Source organism: Tachyglossus aculeatus, unplaced genomic scaffold (genome assembly GCF_015852505.1).
Source record: "Tachyglossus aculeatus isolate mTacAcu1 unplaced genomic scaffold, mTacAcu1.pri scaffold_136_arrow_ctg1, whole genome shotgun sequence".
Classification (NCBI taxonomy): Eukaryota; Metazoa; Chordata; class Mammalia; order Monotremata; family Tachyglossidae; genus Tachyglossus; species Tachyglossus aculeatus.
The window spans coordinates 696,965-717,734 of record NW_024044863.1 but is presented as its reverse complement, the minus strand read 5'-3'; the positions used below and the strand labels follow the sequence as shown (position 1 = coordinate 717,734).

General features: G+C 44.2%; 1 protein-coding gene across 1 annotated transcript; it reads left to right on the top strand.

Annotated features, from left to right (window-relative positions):
- The first annotated feature begins 14,452 nt into the window (after positions 1 to 14,452).
- On the top strand, positions 14,453 to 15,529 carry LOC119923007 (olfactory receptor 6C76-like). Its single transcript, XM_038742596.1, has 2 exons — positions 14,453 to 14,577; positions 14,716 to 15,529. The coding sequence occupies exons 1-2, from the start codon at positions 14,453 to 14,455 to the stop codon at positions 15,527 to 15,529; spliced, it is 939 nt and encodes a 312-aa protein (XP_038598524.1).
- Positions 15,530 to 20,770: the final 5,241 nt, after the last annotated feature.

Below are 20,770 nucleotides of genomic sequence, written 5' to 3'. Positions count from 1 at the left end.
AACTTCTGCGTTGCCGTGAGAATTTTGGTGGGTTTAAGGACTTCCAAGTGCAGGTAGGTACAGACTTCCAGCTCTCTCTCTGGGAAATGTGCACCTGACTTTCATGGCCATTCATTCATGCATTCAATCGTGTTTATTGAGCGCTTACTGTGTGCAGAGCACTGTACTAAAAGCTTGGGAAGTACAAGTTAGCAACATGTAGAGAAGGTCCCTACCCAACAACGGGCTCACAGTCAAGAAGGGGGAGACAGACAACACAACAAAATATGTGGACAGGTGTCAGGTCATCAGAATAAATAAAAATAAAGCTAGATGCACATTATTAACAAAATAAATAGAATAATAAATATGTACAAGTAAAATAAATAGCATACTAAATCTATAAAAACATATATACTGGTGCTGTGGGGAGGGGAAGGAGGTTGGGCGGGGGGGATGGGGAGGAGGAGAGAAAAAAGGGGACTCAGTCTGGGAAGGCCTCCTGGAGGAGGAGAGCTCTCATTCGGGCTTTGAAGGGAGGAAGAGAGCTAGCTTGGCAAGGCTGTAGTCAGATATGCATATCCAATCAGCTGTCGGGAGACCATGGTTTAGTGGCAAGAGCACGGGCTTGGGAGTCAGAGGACATGGGTTCTAATCCCGCTCCCGTCACTGGTCTGCTGTATGGCCTTGGGAAAGCCACTTCACTTCTCTGTGCCTCAGTTACCTTATCTGTAAAATTGAGGTGAAGACTGTGAGCCCCACATGGAACAACCTGATTACCTTGTATCTAACCCAGCACTTAGAACACTGCTTGGCACATAGTAAGGTGCTTAAAAAATACCATTATTAGTCTTCATATTATTATTATGATCCTGTTCTATAGAATTCTTCCCTAACTCACAATCTCAGTCATGACAAACTCTCCAGTTGCTTTATCACTGAGGTATTCAATTCTCACCCTCAGTGTATATATTCAACTCAACATAGAATGCACTGCTCCATGGAAGGCACATCTCCTTCAAGAGTCCTTCCTCAGCTAGGCCTTAATTTCCTCTTCTCCCACCCCTTTCTACATCACCCTGATTTGCTACCTGTTTCACCCACCCAGTCCCAGAACACTTATGCACATATCTGTAATATATTTATTGATATTAATGTCTGTCTCCCTGTCTAGACTGCAATTTCGCTTTGGGAGGGACTGTTTCCTCCCAGTTTCGTCATCTGCTAAGTGCCTAGTACAGTGTCTAGTATCCGGTAAGTGTGCAATAGATATCATTGATTGACCAATTAATGTGAAACTTTCATTCAAATATCATGGCTTTCGGCAAGCATCGTAGCCTAGTGGATAGAGAACGGGCCTGGAAGTCAGAAGGACCTGGCTTCTAATTTCGGCTCTGCCATGTGTCTGCTGTGTGACCTTGGGAAAGTCACTTCACTTCTCTGGGCCTCAGTTACCTTATTTGCAAAATGGGGAATAAGAGTGTGAGCTCCATGTAGGACAGGAACTGTGTCCAACCCGATTAATTTGCATATATCCAGGAGCTTAGAACAGTGTTTGGCCCATAGTAATAGTATTGTTATTATTCCCTGTGTTTTAACTCATAAATTGCCTGGAACCTTGGTTTCTTTCATACACTGTGGGCGGATATCCAATAACCCATTATATTGTAAACTCCAGGAAGGCAAGGATTCCATTTTTGCTCTTCCTCTCTCTTAGACTGTAAGCCTCAGGCAGACCAGACACTGTGTCCAACGACCCTATCCCAGTGCTTGGCATACAATAGGAGCAAAACGGGGATTCAACATCGGTTCTCCCTCCTACTGGGACTGGGGGCCCTAAAAGGGACCTGATTATCTTGTATGTACCACAGGACTTAGTATAATGCTTGACTCATAGTACGCGCTTAAAAAATACCACAATTATTGTTATTATATTATCTATATCATATATCAATATATCCATTCTTATTATAGTGCTTATAAAATACTGTAGGTATCTTACTGATTTACAAACTGTAAAGTAAGGAAAAAGGGCAGGTTTGAGCATAGGCTGAGGGATAGAAATGTTAAATTGGTCTCTAGACTGAGAGCTCACTGTGGGTAGGGAAAACATCTACCAAATCTGTTGCATTGTCCTCTCCCAATCGCTGAGTACTGTACTCTGCACTAAGTAAACACTCAATAAATACTATCGACTGATAAATGTGGGTAGGGAACGTGTCTACCAACTCCGTTGTATTCTCCCAGCCACTTAATTCAGTGCTCTGCACACAGTAAGCACTCAGTAAATACAATTGATTGACTAATTATTTGAATGTGTGCAGGGAAGTTCTCTGCCAACCATGTTGTACTGTACTCTCCAAAGTGCTTTAGTGCAGTGTTCTGCACTGTAAATGCTCAATAATTATCATTGATTGATTAATGTTGTCTTCTAGTTTGAGACAGGTTTAGGGATAAAGAAGAAGTCTTTAGAGTTAAATACTGCTAGTAGTATTATCTTGATTACTACTAGTACTAGAAATAACATTAAGCATTTACTATATGCAGAGCGGAGCACTGTACTAAGCACCGGGAAAGAGTACACAAGAGGGAATTAGGCACAGATCCTGTCCCTTGAGAGGCTCACAATCTATGAATAAAGATGGGGGAGAGTACTTGAGACACACAATGAGAGCAATGAAACAATAAAACATTAAGACAACATAAGAGACAAGGACAAATACACATTAAACGAAATAAAAAAAACAAAAGACATTAGGGAGCTGTGACTAGAGGAGCAGGACTTCAGGTTCTTTGTGATTTGGAGTTCATGGCATACCCAAAGTCAAAACAATGACTACCACAGTCACTAACCTTCCCAAGGATTAAGGAAGTCTCATGCTGCAGATGTTGGGGAGAATGGTCAGTAGAAAGTGTTATTTTGTCCCTAATCTCTGATCATGGCTCCTCTTATATTTTCAACAAAATGATAAACCATTCCTCCTCAGTTCTAGGGATGCTATGCATGAATCATATGCATGCATATGCATCATATGTATAATCATATGCTATGTATGTATCAGCCTCCTCTCCTATCTCCCATCCTCTTGTCTCTCCCCACTTCAATCCATACTTCATGCTGCTGCCCGGATTGTCTTTGCCCAGAAACGCTCTGGGCATGTTACTCCCCCCCCTCAAAAATCTCCAGTGGCTACCAATCAACCTACGCATCAGGCAGAAACTCCTCACCCTTGGCTTCAAGGCTCTCCATCACCTCGCCCCCTCCTACCTCACCTCCCTTCTCTCCTTCTATAGCCCAGCCCGCACTCTCCGCTCCTCTGCCGCTAATCTCCTCACCGTGCCTCGTTCTCGCCTGTCCCGCCGTCGACCCCCGGCCCACGTCATCACCCTGGCCTGAAATGCCCTCCCTCCACACATCCGCCAAGCTAGCTCTCTTCCTCCCTTCAAGGCCCTACTGAGAGCTCACCTCCTCCAGGAGGCCTTCCCAGACTGAGCCCCCTCCTTCCTCTCCCCCTCCTTCCCCTTTCCATCCCCACCGCCTTACCTCCTTCCCTTCCCCACAGCATCTGTATATATGTATATATGTTTGTACGTATTTATTTATTTATTTATTCATTTATTTATTTTACGTGTACATATCTATTCTATTTATTTTATTTTGTTGATATGTTTTGTTTTGTTCTCTGTCTCCCCCTTTCTAGACTGTAGGGTAGGGACCGTCTCTGTGTGTTGCCAACTTGTACTTCCCAAGCGCTTAGTACAGTGCTCTACACACAGTAAGTGCTCAATAAATACGATTGGTTGATTGATTGATTGATTGATGAATGATAAGAGAAACAGTGTTTCCTCGTGGATGAAGCATGGGCCTGGGAGTCAGAAGGAGCTGGGTGCTCATCCTGACTCTGCCACTCATCGCTTTGTGATTTTGGGCAACTCACTTCACTTCTCTGGGTCTCAATTATCTCATTTGTGAAATGGGCATATTTGCTAAGCACTTACTATGTGCCAGGCACTTTACCAAGTGCTGGAGTGGAGACAGGCATATCGGTTTGAACACTGTCCCCACCCGAAATGGGGCTCACAGTCTCAATCCCCATTTTACAGATTCGTTAATTCATTCAATCATATTTATTGAGAGCTTACTGTGTGCACTGTATTAAGCACTTGGGAAGTACAAATCAGCAATATCTAGAGATGGTCCCTACCGGACAACCGCCTCACGGTCTAGAAGATGGGCTTACAGTCTGATGAGGTAACTGAGGCCCAGAGAAGTAAAGTGACTTCACACAGCAGACAAATGGCAGATCTGGAATTAGAACCCATGACGTTTTGACTCCCAGACCCCTGCTCTTTCCACTACGCCATGCTTCTTTTCACCGCAGTGCTTAGTACAGTGCCTGGAACATAGTAAACACTTAACAAATACTATCATTATTATTATTATTACTAGTAATAATAATAATGATGTGGGTCTTCATTATCTCTTATGCCTGCAAGTGTTAATATAGGAAGTCCATGCCCTTCTCTTTGCCTACAGTTTTCTTGGGTACCTGGTGCATTCTGTATAGCTTTTTCAGGTCTGAACTCTACGAATTTCTACTGTTACTTTCGATTTTCCTGGCTAGCTTCCCCTTCACTTCCTACCTCAGTGACTCATACACTAGCTGAAGCAGCAGGTCCACTGTCCCTTTCTTCTCTCAGGTGGGCCTGCTCTTTCTCCCAGGCCTCAGTAATTGGACTCAGTTGCTGCCCCAGCAACTGGCATTCACTGCAGGCAATGGTAGCTTGGAGCATAGGCTTGCCAACAGGCGACTAGATTACTACTATTATAATTCCTACTAATAGAACTGTTACTAGTATTACTAGATAAAATAGTAACTATAATATTAGTAGTAGTGATAATAATGGCTATCTAGTACTAGTCGCAGCAGCAACAGCAGTAGGACTAGAGTACAGCGTGGCTCAGTGGAAAGAGCCTGGGCTTGGGAGTCAGAGGTCATGGGTTCTAATCCCAGCTCCACCACTTACCTGCTGTGTGACTTTGGGCAAGTCACTTAACTTCTTTGTGCCTCAGTTACCTCACCTGGAAAATGGGGATTAAGATTGTGAGCCCCACGTGGGACAACTTAATCAACTTGTATCCCCCAGTGCTTAGAACAGTGCTTCACACATAGTAGGTGCTTAACAAATACCATTATTATTATTATATTATTATTAAAAATAGTAATAGAAGTAATAGCAGTAGCACTGATGAGAAACAGTATGGCCTGGTGCATAGGGTACAGGCCTGAGAGTCACAAAGACCTGGGTTCTAATCCCGGCTCCACCACTTGTCTCCTGTGAGACCCTGGGCAAGTCACTTCACTTCTCTGGACCTCAGTTACCTCTTCTGTAAAATGGGGATTAAGACTGTGAGCTCCATGTGGGACCTGTGCTCTGTCCAACCTGATTATCTTGTACCTATCCTGGTGCTTAGTACAGTGCCTGGTACTTAGAAAACACTTACAAAATACCATTTACATCATGCTAGTGCTATTATCACTTCTGTTGCCAACTTAACATGATCTTTGCTCCTCATACATACACATATATAGGCACACACACACATATACATACACTCACACACACACACACACACACACACACATCTTGTCAGAGCTTGGTCTAGTGGAAAGAGCAGGTGCCTGGGAGTCAGAGAACCTGGGTTCTAAACCCAGCTCTGCCACTTGTTGCTGTGAGACCTGGGACAAGCCACTTAACTTCTCTGTGCTTCAGATTCTTCATCTAAAAAATAGGAGTTCAATACTTGGGCTGTGAACCCTATGTGGGACAGTTCCCATGTCCGATCTGATTAATTTTCATGCACCCTAGTGCTTAAAATAGTACTTGACATAAGAGCGCTTAATGAATGCCATAGGTATTATTATTTTCATTATTATTATATATCCACTCCGTTCTCCTACTAGATTCAGCTCGCACTCTCCTTTCCCTCACAAGCATACCTTCTCATGTGATATGTTCCCAACTCTCTTGTCTCCAGTAATTGTCCTATGAACCTTCCTCCTGCCTGGAACCCCCTCCCACTTCAAATCCACCGGTCCACAGCTCTCCCCACATTCCAAGCCCTCTGAGAGAAGCAGTATTGCTTTGTGGATAGAGCATGGGCCTGGGAGTCAGAAGGGGCTGGGTCCTAAACTCAGCTCTGCCACTTGTCTGCTCTTGGACCTTAAGCAAGTCACTTCACTTCTCTGTGCCTCAGTTACCTCATTTGTAAAATGGGGATTAAGACTGTGAGCCCCACCTGGGACAGGGACTGTGTCCAACGTGATTTGCTTGTATCCACCCCTGTGTTTGGTACAGTGCCTGGTGCAGAGTAAGTGCTTAACAAATACTACTATTATTATTATTTAAATTCAAGGATACCTATCCCAATTAATTTTCTTTTTTCTAGGTCACATCATCCCTACTCTCTTTTTCAGCCTTTTTGTACTCCCCTCTTCTCATTACACTTCAGTACATACCATATTACCTACTCTACTATAAGACCACTTTCTTCGTTTATAAATTACTTTCGTGCCTATCTCCCCCACTAGACTGTAATCTCTTTGTGGGCAAGGATTGTGGTTTTTTCTATTATATTCTCCCAAGCATTCAGTAGAGTGTTCCAAACACAATAAACAGTCATTCAATACTTTGATAGACTGTAATACATTTGAGGCTGGGAACCATGACTTCTACCTCTACTGCAGTATCCCAAGTGCTCACTACAGATCTCTGTACACACACAGTAAGTGTTCAGTACTTTCAATTGATTGCCTAATTGCAAATTGCTGCTACCTTGAGAAGAGATTGGATGTAAAAGTGTTCTGTATGACTCGGCACCAAATTCTTTACGACTCCTTAACAGTGAAATATTATTAATAACAACAACAATAATAATAATAACAATACTGGTATTTGTTATTTGGTATTTGATTATTAGGTAGTTGCTATTGGGAAGCAGCATTGCATAGTGGATAGAACACGGGCCTGAGAGTCAGAAGGACCTGAGTTCGAATCCTCGATACACCACTTGCTTGCTGTGTTGCCTTAGGTAAGTCACTTCACTTCTCTGGACCTCAGTTACCTCATTTATGAAATGGGGGTTGAGACTGTGACAGGGACTATGTCCAACTCGATCTGCCTGTATCCACTCCAGCGCTTAGTACAATTTCTGCCACATTGTAAGTGCTTAACGAACACCATCATCATCATTATTACTGTTGTTAAGCCATTACTATGTGCCAAGTACTGTACTAAGTGCAGGAGTAGACACAGGGTAATCAAGGTATGGGGCTCACAGTCTAAATACGGGGAAGAACAGGTATAGAATACCCATTTTGCAGACGAAGGACTAAGGCACAAAAAAGTTAAATGACTTGTCCAAGGTCAGCCAGCAGATAAGGGATTAAAGCCCAGGTTCTCTGACCCTGAAGCTCGCACTCTTTGATCTGGCCCTTGCTACTTCTCGAAAGCAACCCCTCTGGAGTGATCAAACCCACTCAGAAACTGTTCATCATTCCACTGTTGTGTCAGAGGTAGGCAAATCGAGTCCTCTCCTGAGACATAATCTTTGAGAAGTGACTAATGAGGCACTAAGGGAATGATTAGTTCGGTTGGAACATAAGTCTCTGTGGGGGTGGGGTGCGGACGAGGTTTCTGGGAGCTTGGAGAGTAGAGCTATACTTAAGTGAACCCCACAGCTACCGAGAGAACAAAAGCTTCCACCAAACCTAATTCGTATTTTCTGTTGTAAACTCAGGCTGGGGAGCTTCAGGCCCTGGGGGATTCGTTTGCCTAGATAAGGCTCTCCTGAGAGAATACAGCACAGATTTAATGAGAAACCACAGTTCAGAACCATGTGTTTAACAATCTGCATACCCCTATTCCGTGTAAGAAAAAGATTGTGATTTTTACAGCTTTCACCTTTGTCCTCATCTCTCCCGCTGCCAACACGCTTCCTTCTATCTGGAATTCTCCCTTTCCACATCTGGCACTCCACTACTCTCCCTTTCATCCAAACCCTGTTGAAATCACATCACCTCCAGGAAGTCTCTCCTTTATATCCCCCATGACTGCCATTTCAGCACTTCTGTCCCACTTAAGCATTTGGGTACTCACAATCGGTAATAATAATAATAATAATAATAATAATAATAATAATTACGGTATTTGTTAAGCACTTACTAGGTGTCAGGCAGTGTACTAAGCACTGGGGTGGATAGACACAAATTGGGTTGTACACAGTCCCTGTTCACATGGGGCTCACAGCCTCACTCCCCATTTTACAGATGAGGTAATTGAGGCACAGAGATGCTGAGTGACTTGCCCAAGGTCACACATAAGGTAAGTGGCAGAGCCGGGACTAGAACCTATGACCTTCTGACTCCCAGGCTCATGCTCTATCCAGTGAGCTATGCTGCTTCTCTGTCCATAGCTCACACACTCTATTAATTGTAACTCATGTACAAATCCTCTTTCCTTCTTCCCATTTGACGGATGAGAGAAATGAGGGCAAGGGAATAATTATAATAATGATGATAATAATGATTGTGCTTGTTAAGCGCTTACTATGTGCCAGGCACTGTGCTATGCGCTGGGGCAGATACAAGCCAATCGGGTTGTACAAGCCACTCCTAACCCTATTCACGCCGCTGCCCGGATTGTCATTGTCCAGAAGCGCTCTGGGCATGGTACCCCCCTCCTCATAAATCTCCAATGGGTACCAATCAACCTACGCATCAGGCAGAAACTCCTCACCCTCGGCTTCAAGGCTCTCCATCACCTCGCCCCCTCCTACCTCACCTCCCTTCTCTCCTTCTAAAGCCCAGTCCGCACCCTCCACTCCTCTGCCGCTAATCTCCTCACCGTGCCTCGTTTTCGCCTGTCCCGCCGTCGACCCCCGGCCCACGTCATCCCCCTGGCCTGGAATTCCCTCCCTCTGCACATCTGCCAAGCTAGCTCTCTTCCTCCCTTCAAGGCCCTACTGAGAGCTCACCTCCTCCAGGAGGCCTTCCCAGACTGAGCCCCTTCCTTCCTCTCCCCCTCGTCCCCCTCTCCACCCCCCGCCTTACCTCCTTCCCTTCTCCACAGCACCTGTATATATGTATATATGTTTGTACGTATTTATTACTCTATTTATTTATTCATTTTACTTGTACATATCTATTCTATTTATTTTATTTTGTTAATATGTTTTGTTTTGTTCTCTGTCTCCCCCTTCTAGACTGTGAGCCCACTGTTGGGTAGGGACCTTCTCTATTTGTTGCCAACTTGTACTTCCCAAGCGCTTAGTACAGTGCTCTGCACACAGGAAGCGCTCAATAAATAATATTGATTGATTGATTGAGTTGGACACAGTCCCTGTCCCACGTGGGGCTCACCGTCTCAACCCCCGTTTTACAGATGAGGGAACTGAGGTAGAGAATAATAATAACAATAATAATAATAATAATCGTGTTTGTTAAGCGCTTACTATGTGCTGAGCACTGTACTAAGCGCTGCGGTGGATCCAAGCCAGTTGGGTTGGACACAGTCCCTGTACCACATGGGGCTCACAGTCTCAACCCCCGTTTTACATATGAGGGAACTGAGGCATAGAGAAGGGAAGTGACTTGCCCAGAGTCACCCAGCAGACAAGTGGAGGAGGCAGGATTAGAACCTAGGTCCTTTTGGCTCCCAGGCCTGGGCTTCAGACAGTACACCAAGCTGAGTCTAGATGTTGATTTATTTTACTTGTACACATTTATTCTATTTATTTTATTTTGTTAATATGTTTTGTTTTGTTCTCTGTCTCCCCTTTCTAGACTGTGAACCCGCTGTTGGGTAGGGACTGTCTCTATATGTTGCCAACTTGTACTTCCCAAGAGCTTAGTCCAGTGCTCTGCACACAGTAAGCGCTCTATATATACGATTGAATGAATGAATGAATGAATGACCATATTTATTTATTTATTTTATTTGTACATATTTATTCTATTTATTTTATTTTGTTAATATGTTTTGTTTCGTTCTCTGTCTCTCCCTTCTAGACTGTGAGCCCACTGTTGTGTAGGGACCGTCTCTATATGTTGTCAACTTGTACTTCCCAAGCGCTTAGTACAGTGCTCTGCACACAGTAAGCGCTCAATAAATATGATTGAATGAATGAATGAATGAGTGAATCCCCCCCGCCCTACCTTCTACCCCGCCCAACAGCACTTGTATATATATATATATTTTTATAGATCTTTTGCACTATTTATTTTACTTGTACATATTCACTATTCTACTTATTTTGTTAACGATGTGCATATAGATTTAATTCTATTTGTTCTGACGATTTTGACACCTGTCTACATGTTTTGTTTTGTTGTCTGTCTCCATCTTCTAGACTGTGGGCCCGTTATTGGAGAGGGACCGTCTCTACATGTTGCCAACTTATACTTCCCAAGCGCTTAGTACAATTCTCTGAACACAGTAAGCACTCGATTGATTGATTTAATTGATTAAATGAATGAATGAATTATTTTAGAGCAGATCATGACCCTCAGCAATGTATTCCGATAGGTCGCCTTTCTCCTCTTTACCTATGTTCTGAACTTCACCAGAAATCTGACCATCGTCACCTTCTCTCTTCTTGACTCCTGTTTCTGCCCTCCCATGTACTTCTTCCTGCACACTTTCTCCTTCCTGGAGATCTTCATGTCCTCCTGCATTCCCAGATTCCTAGCTGCAAACATCACTGGGGACAGGACCATTTCTTACAATAGTTGTGTAACACAGCTGGTTTCTATATCCTGCCAGAGAAGACCGAGTTCTTCCTCCTGGCCGCCACAAGCGCGTAGTAAAATGCTCTGCACAGAGTAAACGCTCAATAAATACTATTGAATGAATGAATGAATGTCCAGATTTTCCAGTCAATAGTATTGATTGATTAAACACCTACCAAGTGCTGGTACCTACCAAGTGTTTGTAGCACGTTTGCCTCCAATACTTCAATTTCCACACTTTGAGAGTGTGAGCAGTGATCTCAGCCCTGTTCTCACACCCACGTGTGACAGTGAAGCACGACACTTTCCTATATCCCCCAGAATCAGAGTAATAGATCCATAAAGTAATCAGTCAGCCAATAGAATTGACTGTATACCTACTGTTTGCAGGGCTCTGAATTAGTTCTTGGGAGAGTACAGTAGAGTCAGTAGACATGATACTTGCCCTTAAGGAGCTCACTGTCTAATAATATTATTATTTATTGAGCACTTTTAAACAGTTGGGAGAATATTCAAGAATTAGTAATCAAACAATCAATAGTATGGATTGAATACTAACTATGTTTAAGTACTAAGTACTAGGAAGAGAACAGTAGAGTTAGTAATAATAATAATGATAATTGTGGCATTTCTTAAGCTCTTACTATGTGCTAGGCACTGTACTAAACGCTGGGGTGGATACAAGCAAATCGAGTTGATCACAGTCTCTGTCCTGCATGGGGCTTACAGTCTTAATCCCCATTTTATAGATGAGGGGACTGAGGCACAGAGGAGTGAAGTAAGTTATCCAAGGCCATACAGCAGACAAGTGGCAGAGTCGTAATTAGAACCCATGACCTTCTGACTCCCAGGTCTGTGCTTTCTAAACTACACCATGCTAGGGAAGATGATCCATGTCCTCAAAGAGCCTACAATCTAATAAATTTCAGGTAGCGGGAAGCCACTGAGTATAGAGGTGTTGATATAAGTGGGGGTGATGAGTATGAAAACTTTCCCTGCCCTCAACGATCTCATTTTCTTGGAAGCAACATGGTGTAAGGAATAGGGCACAGGCTTGGGAGTCAGAGGGTCATGGGTTGTAATCCCAGCTCCACCATCTGTTTGCTGTGTGACCTTGGGCAAGTCACTTCACTTCTCTGGGCCTCAGTTTCCTCATCTGGAAAATGGGGATTGAGACTGCGAGCCCCACTTGGGACAGGGACTGTGTTCAACCCAATTTGCTTGTATCCACCCTAGCATTTAGTACAGTGCCAGACACATAGTAATCGATCAACAAATACAATATTAATAATTATAATAATAATAATAAAATAGCAGAGAAGACAGTTCCCGTTATAGATGACGGACAATTGAGCGGCTACTGTGTGCCACAGTGGTGATTGCAATGCACTGAGCCTTCACAGTCTCATGCCCCCTCCCCCCACCTCGGCCCCTCGCCCCTATTGTCCTGCTGTCCGCATTGTCAAAGAGCTGGCAGGGAGAGCAGTTGCCACTTGCAGTCACCGAACAGAACATCTCCAGTCAACCATATTTATTGAGCACTTACTGTGTGCAGAGCATGTCCTAAGCGCTTGGGAGAGTACAATATAACAATACAACAGGCACATTCCCTGAGCACAACGAGTGTACAGTCTAGAAGGGGTGACAGACATTAGTATAAATAAATCAGTTACAGATATGTTGTTCGATGAATTACAGATGTCCAAGATCTCATCATCTGCAGACACCCCTGAGCTTTCCCGATGTGGTCAGGCATCGCTGAGTGTGTCACACGGTGGCATTCCCTGACTAAACCCTAATTTCCTCTTCTCCCACTCCCTTCTGCATCGCCCTGACTTGCTTCCTTTATTATTGCTCCCGTCCCAACACCACAGCACATATGTGCATATCTATAATTTCGTTTATTTATATTTATGTCTTTCTCCCCCTCCAGACTGTAAGCTCGCTGTGGGCAGGGAATATATCTGTTTATTGGTATAGTGTACTCTCCCAAGCGCTTAGTACTTTGCTCTGTATTCAATAAATATGATCGAATGAAATACGATTGAATGAATGAAGTAGGACTAAGGGCCGGAAGGATATTTTCCACTTTCTTGAGAACAGCAGGAGAATAAAAAAGAGCAACAGCAGCAGCTGCTACAGGAGCGCCCCAATACGGCTAGAGGTACAGTGGCCACTTTTGCCCCGCGGGTAGCCCAGGGACCAGGGACCACTAGGTGATGAGTGAAGCCTACCCCAGCTCCAGGAAGGAACCCTTCAAGATTCCCATCACTCCTTCTTCGAGGCTTATCCTGGCAAATTAAAATTCTTTGCTCGGGGGGATCGAGAGCCGAGTTCATTAGTTCCTTGCTATAAGCATCTCCAGGGAATGCCTTCTTTGTTATCTAAAAAGCCCTCCCCATCTACATTGAGAAGAACTCATAAAGGGGCTGAATTTTGTCCCTGTAAAATAAGGGCTGGGGGAGAGAAGAATAATGTCAAATCTCCTTTCTGTGACAGTTAGGAAGCAGCTTGCTTTCTCCAGTCTCAGTTATCTTGTCTTTCCTTCCCTCTAGAACGTACGTTTCTCCATCCCCGCTGGTAGGCTGGCAGGAAGGGTGTCCCCCAGGACCCCGACTCCTCTCCCCTCCGCAAACCGATGGAAGTAGCAGCAGCAGAAGGACGAAGATAAGGGAAATTCTGTCCTGTCTGGCAGGGCACCACAAAAATGGGAAGAGATTTGGGCTGTTTAAATGGAATGCAATTCTTCCTGAAAATAGGGAGAAGGTCGATTCGGATTTTCAAACGAACGAACCATATTTTCAGCGGGAAAACTCTGACCAAAACCTTCCAGAGTGTCAGAAAAGTAAGTACACATTCCTACTTAAATACCTAGGTCCTCCCGAAATCTGACCTCTGCTGGTTTCTCCTGTCCCATATCTGACCTTTCTGATTTGGTCAGGGAAGGAGATAGAGACAGCTGGAAAGGAATCGGCTGGATTAGTATTTTTGCTGGCTGGGCCGATCTCTGAGGGTTTGGGATTGGCCCGTGCCTCAGGTGATCTATTGTCCCTGGCAACTGTCTCCTTTTCACCAGGCAGATCCTGGCCTGGAGCCCTGCTAGGGATCCATTTGATGGTTCTCAGCTCTTGGATCCCTGGGATTCTAGCGCCAGCTCTGCCTGGCGATGGCTGATGCGACTGATGACTTCCCTGAAGCTGGGTTCAAAAATCCGGGTGAATTCCTCGATTGCTACTTTTTATTGCTGATCTCACCCATTAGATTGTAAACTCCCCACAGGCGGGGTCTGTAGTCTATTGTTGTGCTCTGTATGTAGTAAGCACACAATAAATACCACCGACGGATTGATTTTACTTCCCTAAGAGCCTATGAGAGTGTTTTGTATAGAAGAGTTGCCCAATAAACGCTGATGAGGATTGGGTTAATAAAGAAAGCCAGGGTAATGATAATGATTCGGTCCAATGAGAAAAGGAGAAGCATTCCAACTGGTTTCGTTGAGTTTCCCTTTTCAGCCTCTCTCCTCATTTAATCGTATTTATTGAGCGCTTACCTTTTTCAGAGCGCTGTACTAAGCGCTCGAAAGAGAATAATGTAACAATAAACAGAAAACTTCCCTGACCAACTTCACGTCTGCTTCCTCTCTTATCCTCAGTTGTGACCCCGGAGAAAATCTAGAGTCAGCGATGAGAAATCAGACCTCAGTGACCGAGTTCATCCTCCTAGGGCTGACAGACAATCCAGACTGGAAGATTGTCATCTTTTTATTCCTGCTACTCAGTTACCTGTTGAGCATCACTGGGAACCTGACCATCCTTCTAGACTGTGAGCCCACTGTTGGGTAGGGACTGTCTCTATATGTTGCCAACTTGTACTTCCCAAGAGCTTAGTACAGTGCTCTGCACACAGTAAGCGCTCAATAAATACGATTGATGATGATGATGATGATGATCCTCACTCTCACCCTACTGGACTCCCACCTCCGGACCCCAATGTACTTCTTCCTTCAGAATTTCTCCTTCCTAGAAATTTCGTTTACGTCGGTCACCATTCCCAAACTGCTGGTGGGTATTTCGACCGGGGACAGGACCATTTCCTATAATGCTTGTGTCATTCAGCTGTTCTTCTTCATCTTCCTGGGGGGGACGGATTTCTTCCTCCTGGACGCCGTGTCCTACGATCGCTATGTCGCCATCTGCCTGCCGCTGCTCTACTTGACCATCATGATTCGGAGAGTCTGCACCCTGCTAGTCCTCTGCTCCTGGCTGGTCGGCTTCCTGATCATCTTTCCGGGCCTCATCCTGGGTCTCCAGCTGGATTTCTGTGACTCGAACGTCATCAACCATTTCACCTGTGACACTGCGCCCATGCTGGAAATCTCGTGCACTGACACGCAATTATTAGAGAAGATGAATTTTATATTTGCATTTAGGACACTCCTGGTCACTCTGGCACTAGTCGCTGTGTCCTACACGGCCATCATCTGCACCATCCTGAGACTGCCCTCCACCCAGCAAAGACAAAAAGCCTTTTCCACCTGCTCCTCCCACATGATCCTCATCTCCCTCTCTTATGGCAGCTGCATATTCACGTACATCAAGCCATCCCCCAAGGAAGGTTTAGACTTCAACAAGTGGGTGGCGGTGCTAAACACTTCCGTGGCCCCCATGCTGAACCCCTTTATCTACACCCTACGAAACCAGCTGGTGAAGCAGGCCATCAAGGACGTAGCCAAGAAGGTGATTTTCTTAAAGAAAAATTAAGAGGCTTTGGATCCTTGTTTGTGATTCTGTAACAGAAAAAGAAATTGAATGGCCAAAGCTTTCCTTCCTGAGGATGGACTTATAGCTCCCCCTCAGGTCTTCCTTCCTCATCCTCTTTTTCTGTTTCTGCTCCCAAGTCTGAGCCGCTCGCCACTTTGTCGACTAGACCTGCCCCATCCATTTCGGCAACAACTTCAGAGCTAGTTGTGATCGTATGAGTAGTAGAATAATAATTGTGGTATTTGTTAAGTGCTTACTATTTGTCAGGTATTGTATTAAGCGCTGGGCTGAATACAAGCAAATCGGGCTGGACAGAGTCTCTGTCGCTCATGGGGTTCAGGATAGTAGTAGTAGTAGTAGTAGTAGTAGTAGTAGTAGTAGTAGTAGTAGTAGTAGTACTTTCCCATCACTGTAGACAGCACCACCATCCTTCCTGTCTCACAAACCCATTACCTTGGCGTTATCCTTGACTCCTCTCTTTCATTCAACTCACAAATTCAATCCATCGTGAAGTCCTGAGGTTCCACCGTCACAACATCGCTAAAATCCGCCCTTTCCTCTCCATCCATACTGCTACCACGCTAATACATTCACTCATCCTATCCCGTCTGGATTACTGCATTAGTCTCTCCATGCTGACCTCCAGCCTCCTATCTCTCCCCACTGTAGTCCATACTTCACTCTGCTGCCCGGATCATTTTTCCACCAAAACGTTCTGGACACGTCACCCCTCTCCTCGAAAAAAAATCCAATGGTTGCTCATCCACTTCCATATCAAACAAAAATTCCTCTCCATTGACATTAAAGCACTCCATCACCTTGCTCCCTCCTACCTCATCTCGCTTCTCTCCTTCTACAATCCAGCTTGCAAACCTCGCTTCTCCAGTGCTAATCTACTCACTGTGCCTTGATCTCGCCTGTCTTGCCACCAAGCCCTAGTCCACATCCTGCCTCTGGCTTGGAACGCACCCCCTCCTCAAATCCGCCAGATAATTACTCTCCCCCCACCACTTCAAAATTTTACTGAAGGCACATCTTCTCCAAGAGGCCTTCCCAGACCAAGTCACACTTTTCCTCATCATGCATTCCCTTCTACGTTGCCATGACTTGTTCCCTTGGCTCTTCCCCCATCTCCCAGCCCCACAGCACATATGTATATAACTGCAATTTTATTTTTTTGTATTGTTAATAATAATGATGATGGCATTTAGTGCTTACTATGTGAAAAGCACTGTTCTAAGCGCTAGGGAGTTTACAAGGTGATCAGGGTGTCCCACGTGGAGCTCACAGTCTTAATCCCCATTTTACAGATGAGGTAACTGAGGCCCAGAGAAGTTAAGTGACTTGTCCAAAGTCAAACAGCTGACAAGTGGCAGAGCCGGGATTTGAACCCATGACCTCTGACTCCATAGCCCGTGCTCTTTCCACTGAGCCATTTGTATTGATGTTTGTCTTCCCCTTTACCTTGTAACCTCCCCAGCACTTAGAACAGTTCTTTACACATAGTAAGCACTTAATAAATGCCATCGTTACTATCATTACTATTAGTATTCCCCAACCTCAGACTGTGAGCTCACTGTGGGCAGGGATTGTCACTCTTTATTGTTGCATTGTACTTTCCCAAGCGCTTAGTACAGTGCTCTGTGCACATGAAGCGCTCAATAAATACGACTGAACGAACGAATGAATAAATAAATGAATAAATAAATGAATGAATGAATGAATAAATAAATACTTAAATAAATAAATAAATAAATAAATAAATAAATAAATAAATAAATAAATAGTAGTAATAGTGATTCTCTGTTTCTCCCATCTTCAGTCCATACTTTACTCTGCTGCCCGGATCATTTTTCTTAAAAAAAGGCTCAGTCCATATCTCCCCTCTCCTCGAAAACCTCCAACTGTAGATCATCTATCTGTGAATCAAATAGAAAAACCTAACTATAGGCTTTAAGGCACTTAATCATCTCTCCCGCTTCTACCTTACTTCACTCATCTCTTACTGAAACCAAACCCACACACTTAGCTTCTTTAATACCAGCCTACTCATTGTACCTCAATCCCTTCTTTCTCACCACAGACCTCTTACCCACATCCTCCCTCTGGCTTGGAATTCCCTCCCTCTTCATATCTGACAGGCCACCACAATCCCCACTTCATTCATTCATTTATTCATTCAGTCAATCGAATTTAATGAGAGCTTACTGTGTGCAGAACACTGTATTGAGTCTTGGGAGAGTACAATATAGAGATCAATAGACACATTCCCTGTCCACAAAGAGTTTACAGTCTAGTGGGGGAGGCAGACTTGGATATAAATAAATAAATTACTGATCTGTACATGAATGCTGTGGGTCTGCGATGGGGGTGGATAAAGTGAGCAGGTCAGAGCGAATTGGAAAGGACTGGGAGAAGAGGAAAGGAGGGCTTAGCCAGGGAAGACCTCTTGGAGGAGTTGTGCCTAGAGAAGCAGCGTGGCTCATTGGAAAGAGCACGGGTTATGGAGTCAGAGGTCATCGGTTCAAATCCCGGCTCCACCAATTGTCAGCTGTGTGACTTTGGGCAAGTCACTTAACTTCTCTGTGCTTCAGTTACCTCATCTGTAAAATGGAGATTAAGACTGTGAGCCCCTCGTTGGACAACCTGATCATCCTGTACCCTCCCCAGCGCTTAGAACAGTGTTTTGCACATGGTAAGTGCTTAATAAATGTCATATTTAAAAAGTCCTAGTAAATCATATCTCCTCCAATATCCCTCCCCTGACTAAGCCCTCTCTTCTGTGTCACCTAAGGACTTGGATTCGAACACCATAAGCACTTTGATACATAACGATCTGTAATTTATCTTGGCGTCTGTCTCCCTCTTTAGACTTTAGGCTTCTTGTAGGCAAGGCTCATGACTACCTACTCTACTGTGTTGTACTCTCCCAAGTGCATTGTATAGTGGTTTGCACACAGGAAGTGTTCAGTAAATGTCATTGACTGTTTGACTGATCGATAATTGTAGAAGCAAAAAAAGTAATAATAGCAAAGCAGCAGTAGTGGTAGCAGAAGTAATAACACTAATAGAAGTAGTCATAGTAGATATAGTAGTAATAGTAGCAGTAGACGTAATAGCAGTAGTAATAGAATGAGTGAATGAATGAATATTAATGAATTATTATTATAGTATTTGTTAAACGCTTACTATGTGCCAGGCATAGTTCTACGCTTTGGGGTAGATACACGATATTCGGGTTGGACACATTCTCTGTCCCACATGGGGCTCACAATCTTAATCCTCGTTTTCCAGATGAGGGAACCGAGGCACAGAGAAGTGAAGTGACTTGCCCAAGGTCAGAGAGTAGGCAAGTGGTAGAACGGGGAATCTCACTGAACACTCAGTAACTTGTTCTGATCACTCCATTTATAAATATACTTTTCTATCTCGCCCATTAGAGTGGAAGCTCCTCGTGGGCTGAGAATGTGTCACATGTTTTTTACCAACCAATTTCTACTGACCTCAAATGAGAAATCCTCTCTGCTGGCTTTTGGACTGTCATCCTGCAATCTTCCCGATACCAGTCTAATCTCTTCTCCCAAGCCTCCTACCCAGACTGTGGCCTTTCCTCCTCCCAAGCAAACCTTCCAAATGGACCTCGCTGGCGATCCTGCAATATTCCATAACCTACTCCCTTACTGCTTCAGGAAGCACCCTGCCCTCTTCCCTTAGCCAGAACACAACGGAACCTTGCCTCAAAGCCAAATGTTATTTCCTTCAGGAAGCCTTCCTTGATTGATAGCTCCCTTTCCTGGTTGGAATGTCCCATTAGCCACTTTCACTACCTTGTGCATTTCTTTTTTAGTCGTGTGCTTGTAAGTTTTGTGAGTGTGACTGTGACTCGTATTTGAATGACTTGCCCGAGGTGATCAAAAGACCAGTGACAGAGCTGGGACAAAAACCTAGATAATCGACTGTCTGTTCCACCTATGGCAGACAAGATAACTCCTTCTCCTCCAAACCATTTTTCAATACCCACCTCCGCCATGATGGATCCCAGAAAAAAGTAAAATGGGGTTAAGTAACCTCTAGTCCCGCAGAATGTAATCTATCTCGTTTATTGTGGCATTTGATAAGCATTTACTATGTGTGAAGTAGTCAGTCATTCAGTTAATCATATTCGTAGAGCACTTACTGTGAGCAGAGCACTGCACTAAGCGCTTGAGGGAATACAATACAACAATAAACAGACACATTCCCTGCTCACTACGAGCTAACAGTCCGAAGGAGAAGAGAGTCATTAATAAATAAAAAGCACTCTTCTAAGCCCTGGGGCAGATACAAGTTTATCAGGTCCCTGTCCCACATGGGGTTTACAGTTTAAATTGGAGGGAAGAAGTTAAACCTGATCAGTGTCAACTGATAATCTCACACGATGTTAGCAGAACAGTGCTGCCTTCTTCGTTTCTATAACAGGAAAGAGTAACTGCTCTGCGAAGAAAATGGTGATATCACTGCTCTTCACAGGAAAAGTGAACTCAACTTTGAAAAATAAACAAATGTCATTACTCTATTTGTACTGAATATCTCCTTTCTGTCTTCAAACTTGAGGGCTGTTGGAAGTGATCATAGCTGATCCTATTTAATGAACGATCCTGGGCAGCGATGAATCTCTTTCTCCAGTCACCCAGAGGCCATGGAAAAATCAGTAGGGAGTGAGGAAGGGAAAGAAAAGAATGTATGTCTCACGTCATTACTCTCGTACTACAACGCAGCCCACACACTTTGTTCCGCCAATGCCAATGTACTCAATGTAATTCGATCTCGCATATCTAGACGCTTACCTCTCGTCCACGTCCTGCCTTTAGCCTGGAACATCCTCCGTTTTCATAATCGACAGAAAATTACTCTTCCCACCTTCAAAGCCTTATTGAAGGCACATCTCCCCCAAGGAGACGTCCCTGACTAAACCCTCATTTCCTCTTTTCCCCCCTCCCTTCTGAGTTACCCTGACCTGCTCTTTTTATTCATCACGCTCCGCCAAGCACCATAGCACAGCACATATGTATATATCTGGACTTTATTTATATTAATGTCCATCTACCCCTCTAGACTGTAAGTCTGTTGTGGACAAGGAATGTGTCTGTTATGTTGTTGTGTTGTACTCTCCCAAGCCCTCAGTACAGTGTTCTGCTCACAGTGAGTGCTCAATAAAAACGATTGTTCAATAGAGGTGGACATCTGTGTCTCCTGACTCTA

Bases quoted from the DNA above. Each gene is read 5' to 3' on its own strand.
- LOC119923007 (XM_038742596.1), top strand. From the start codon at position 14,453: ATGAGAAATCAGACCTCAGTGACCGAGTTCATCCTCCTAGGGCTGACA. The intron at 14,578-14,715 runs CATCCTTCTAGA...GATGATGATGAT, and splicing joins AGCATCACTGGGAACCTGAC to GATCCTCACTCTCACCCTAC.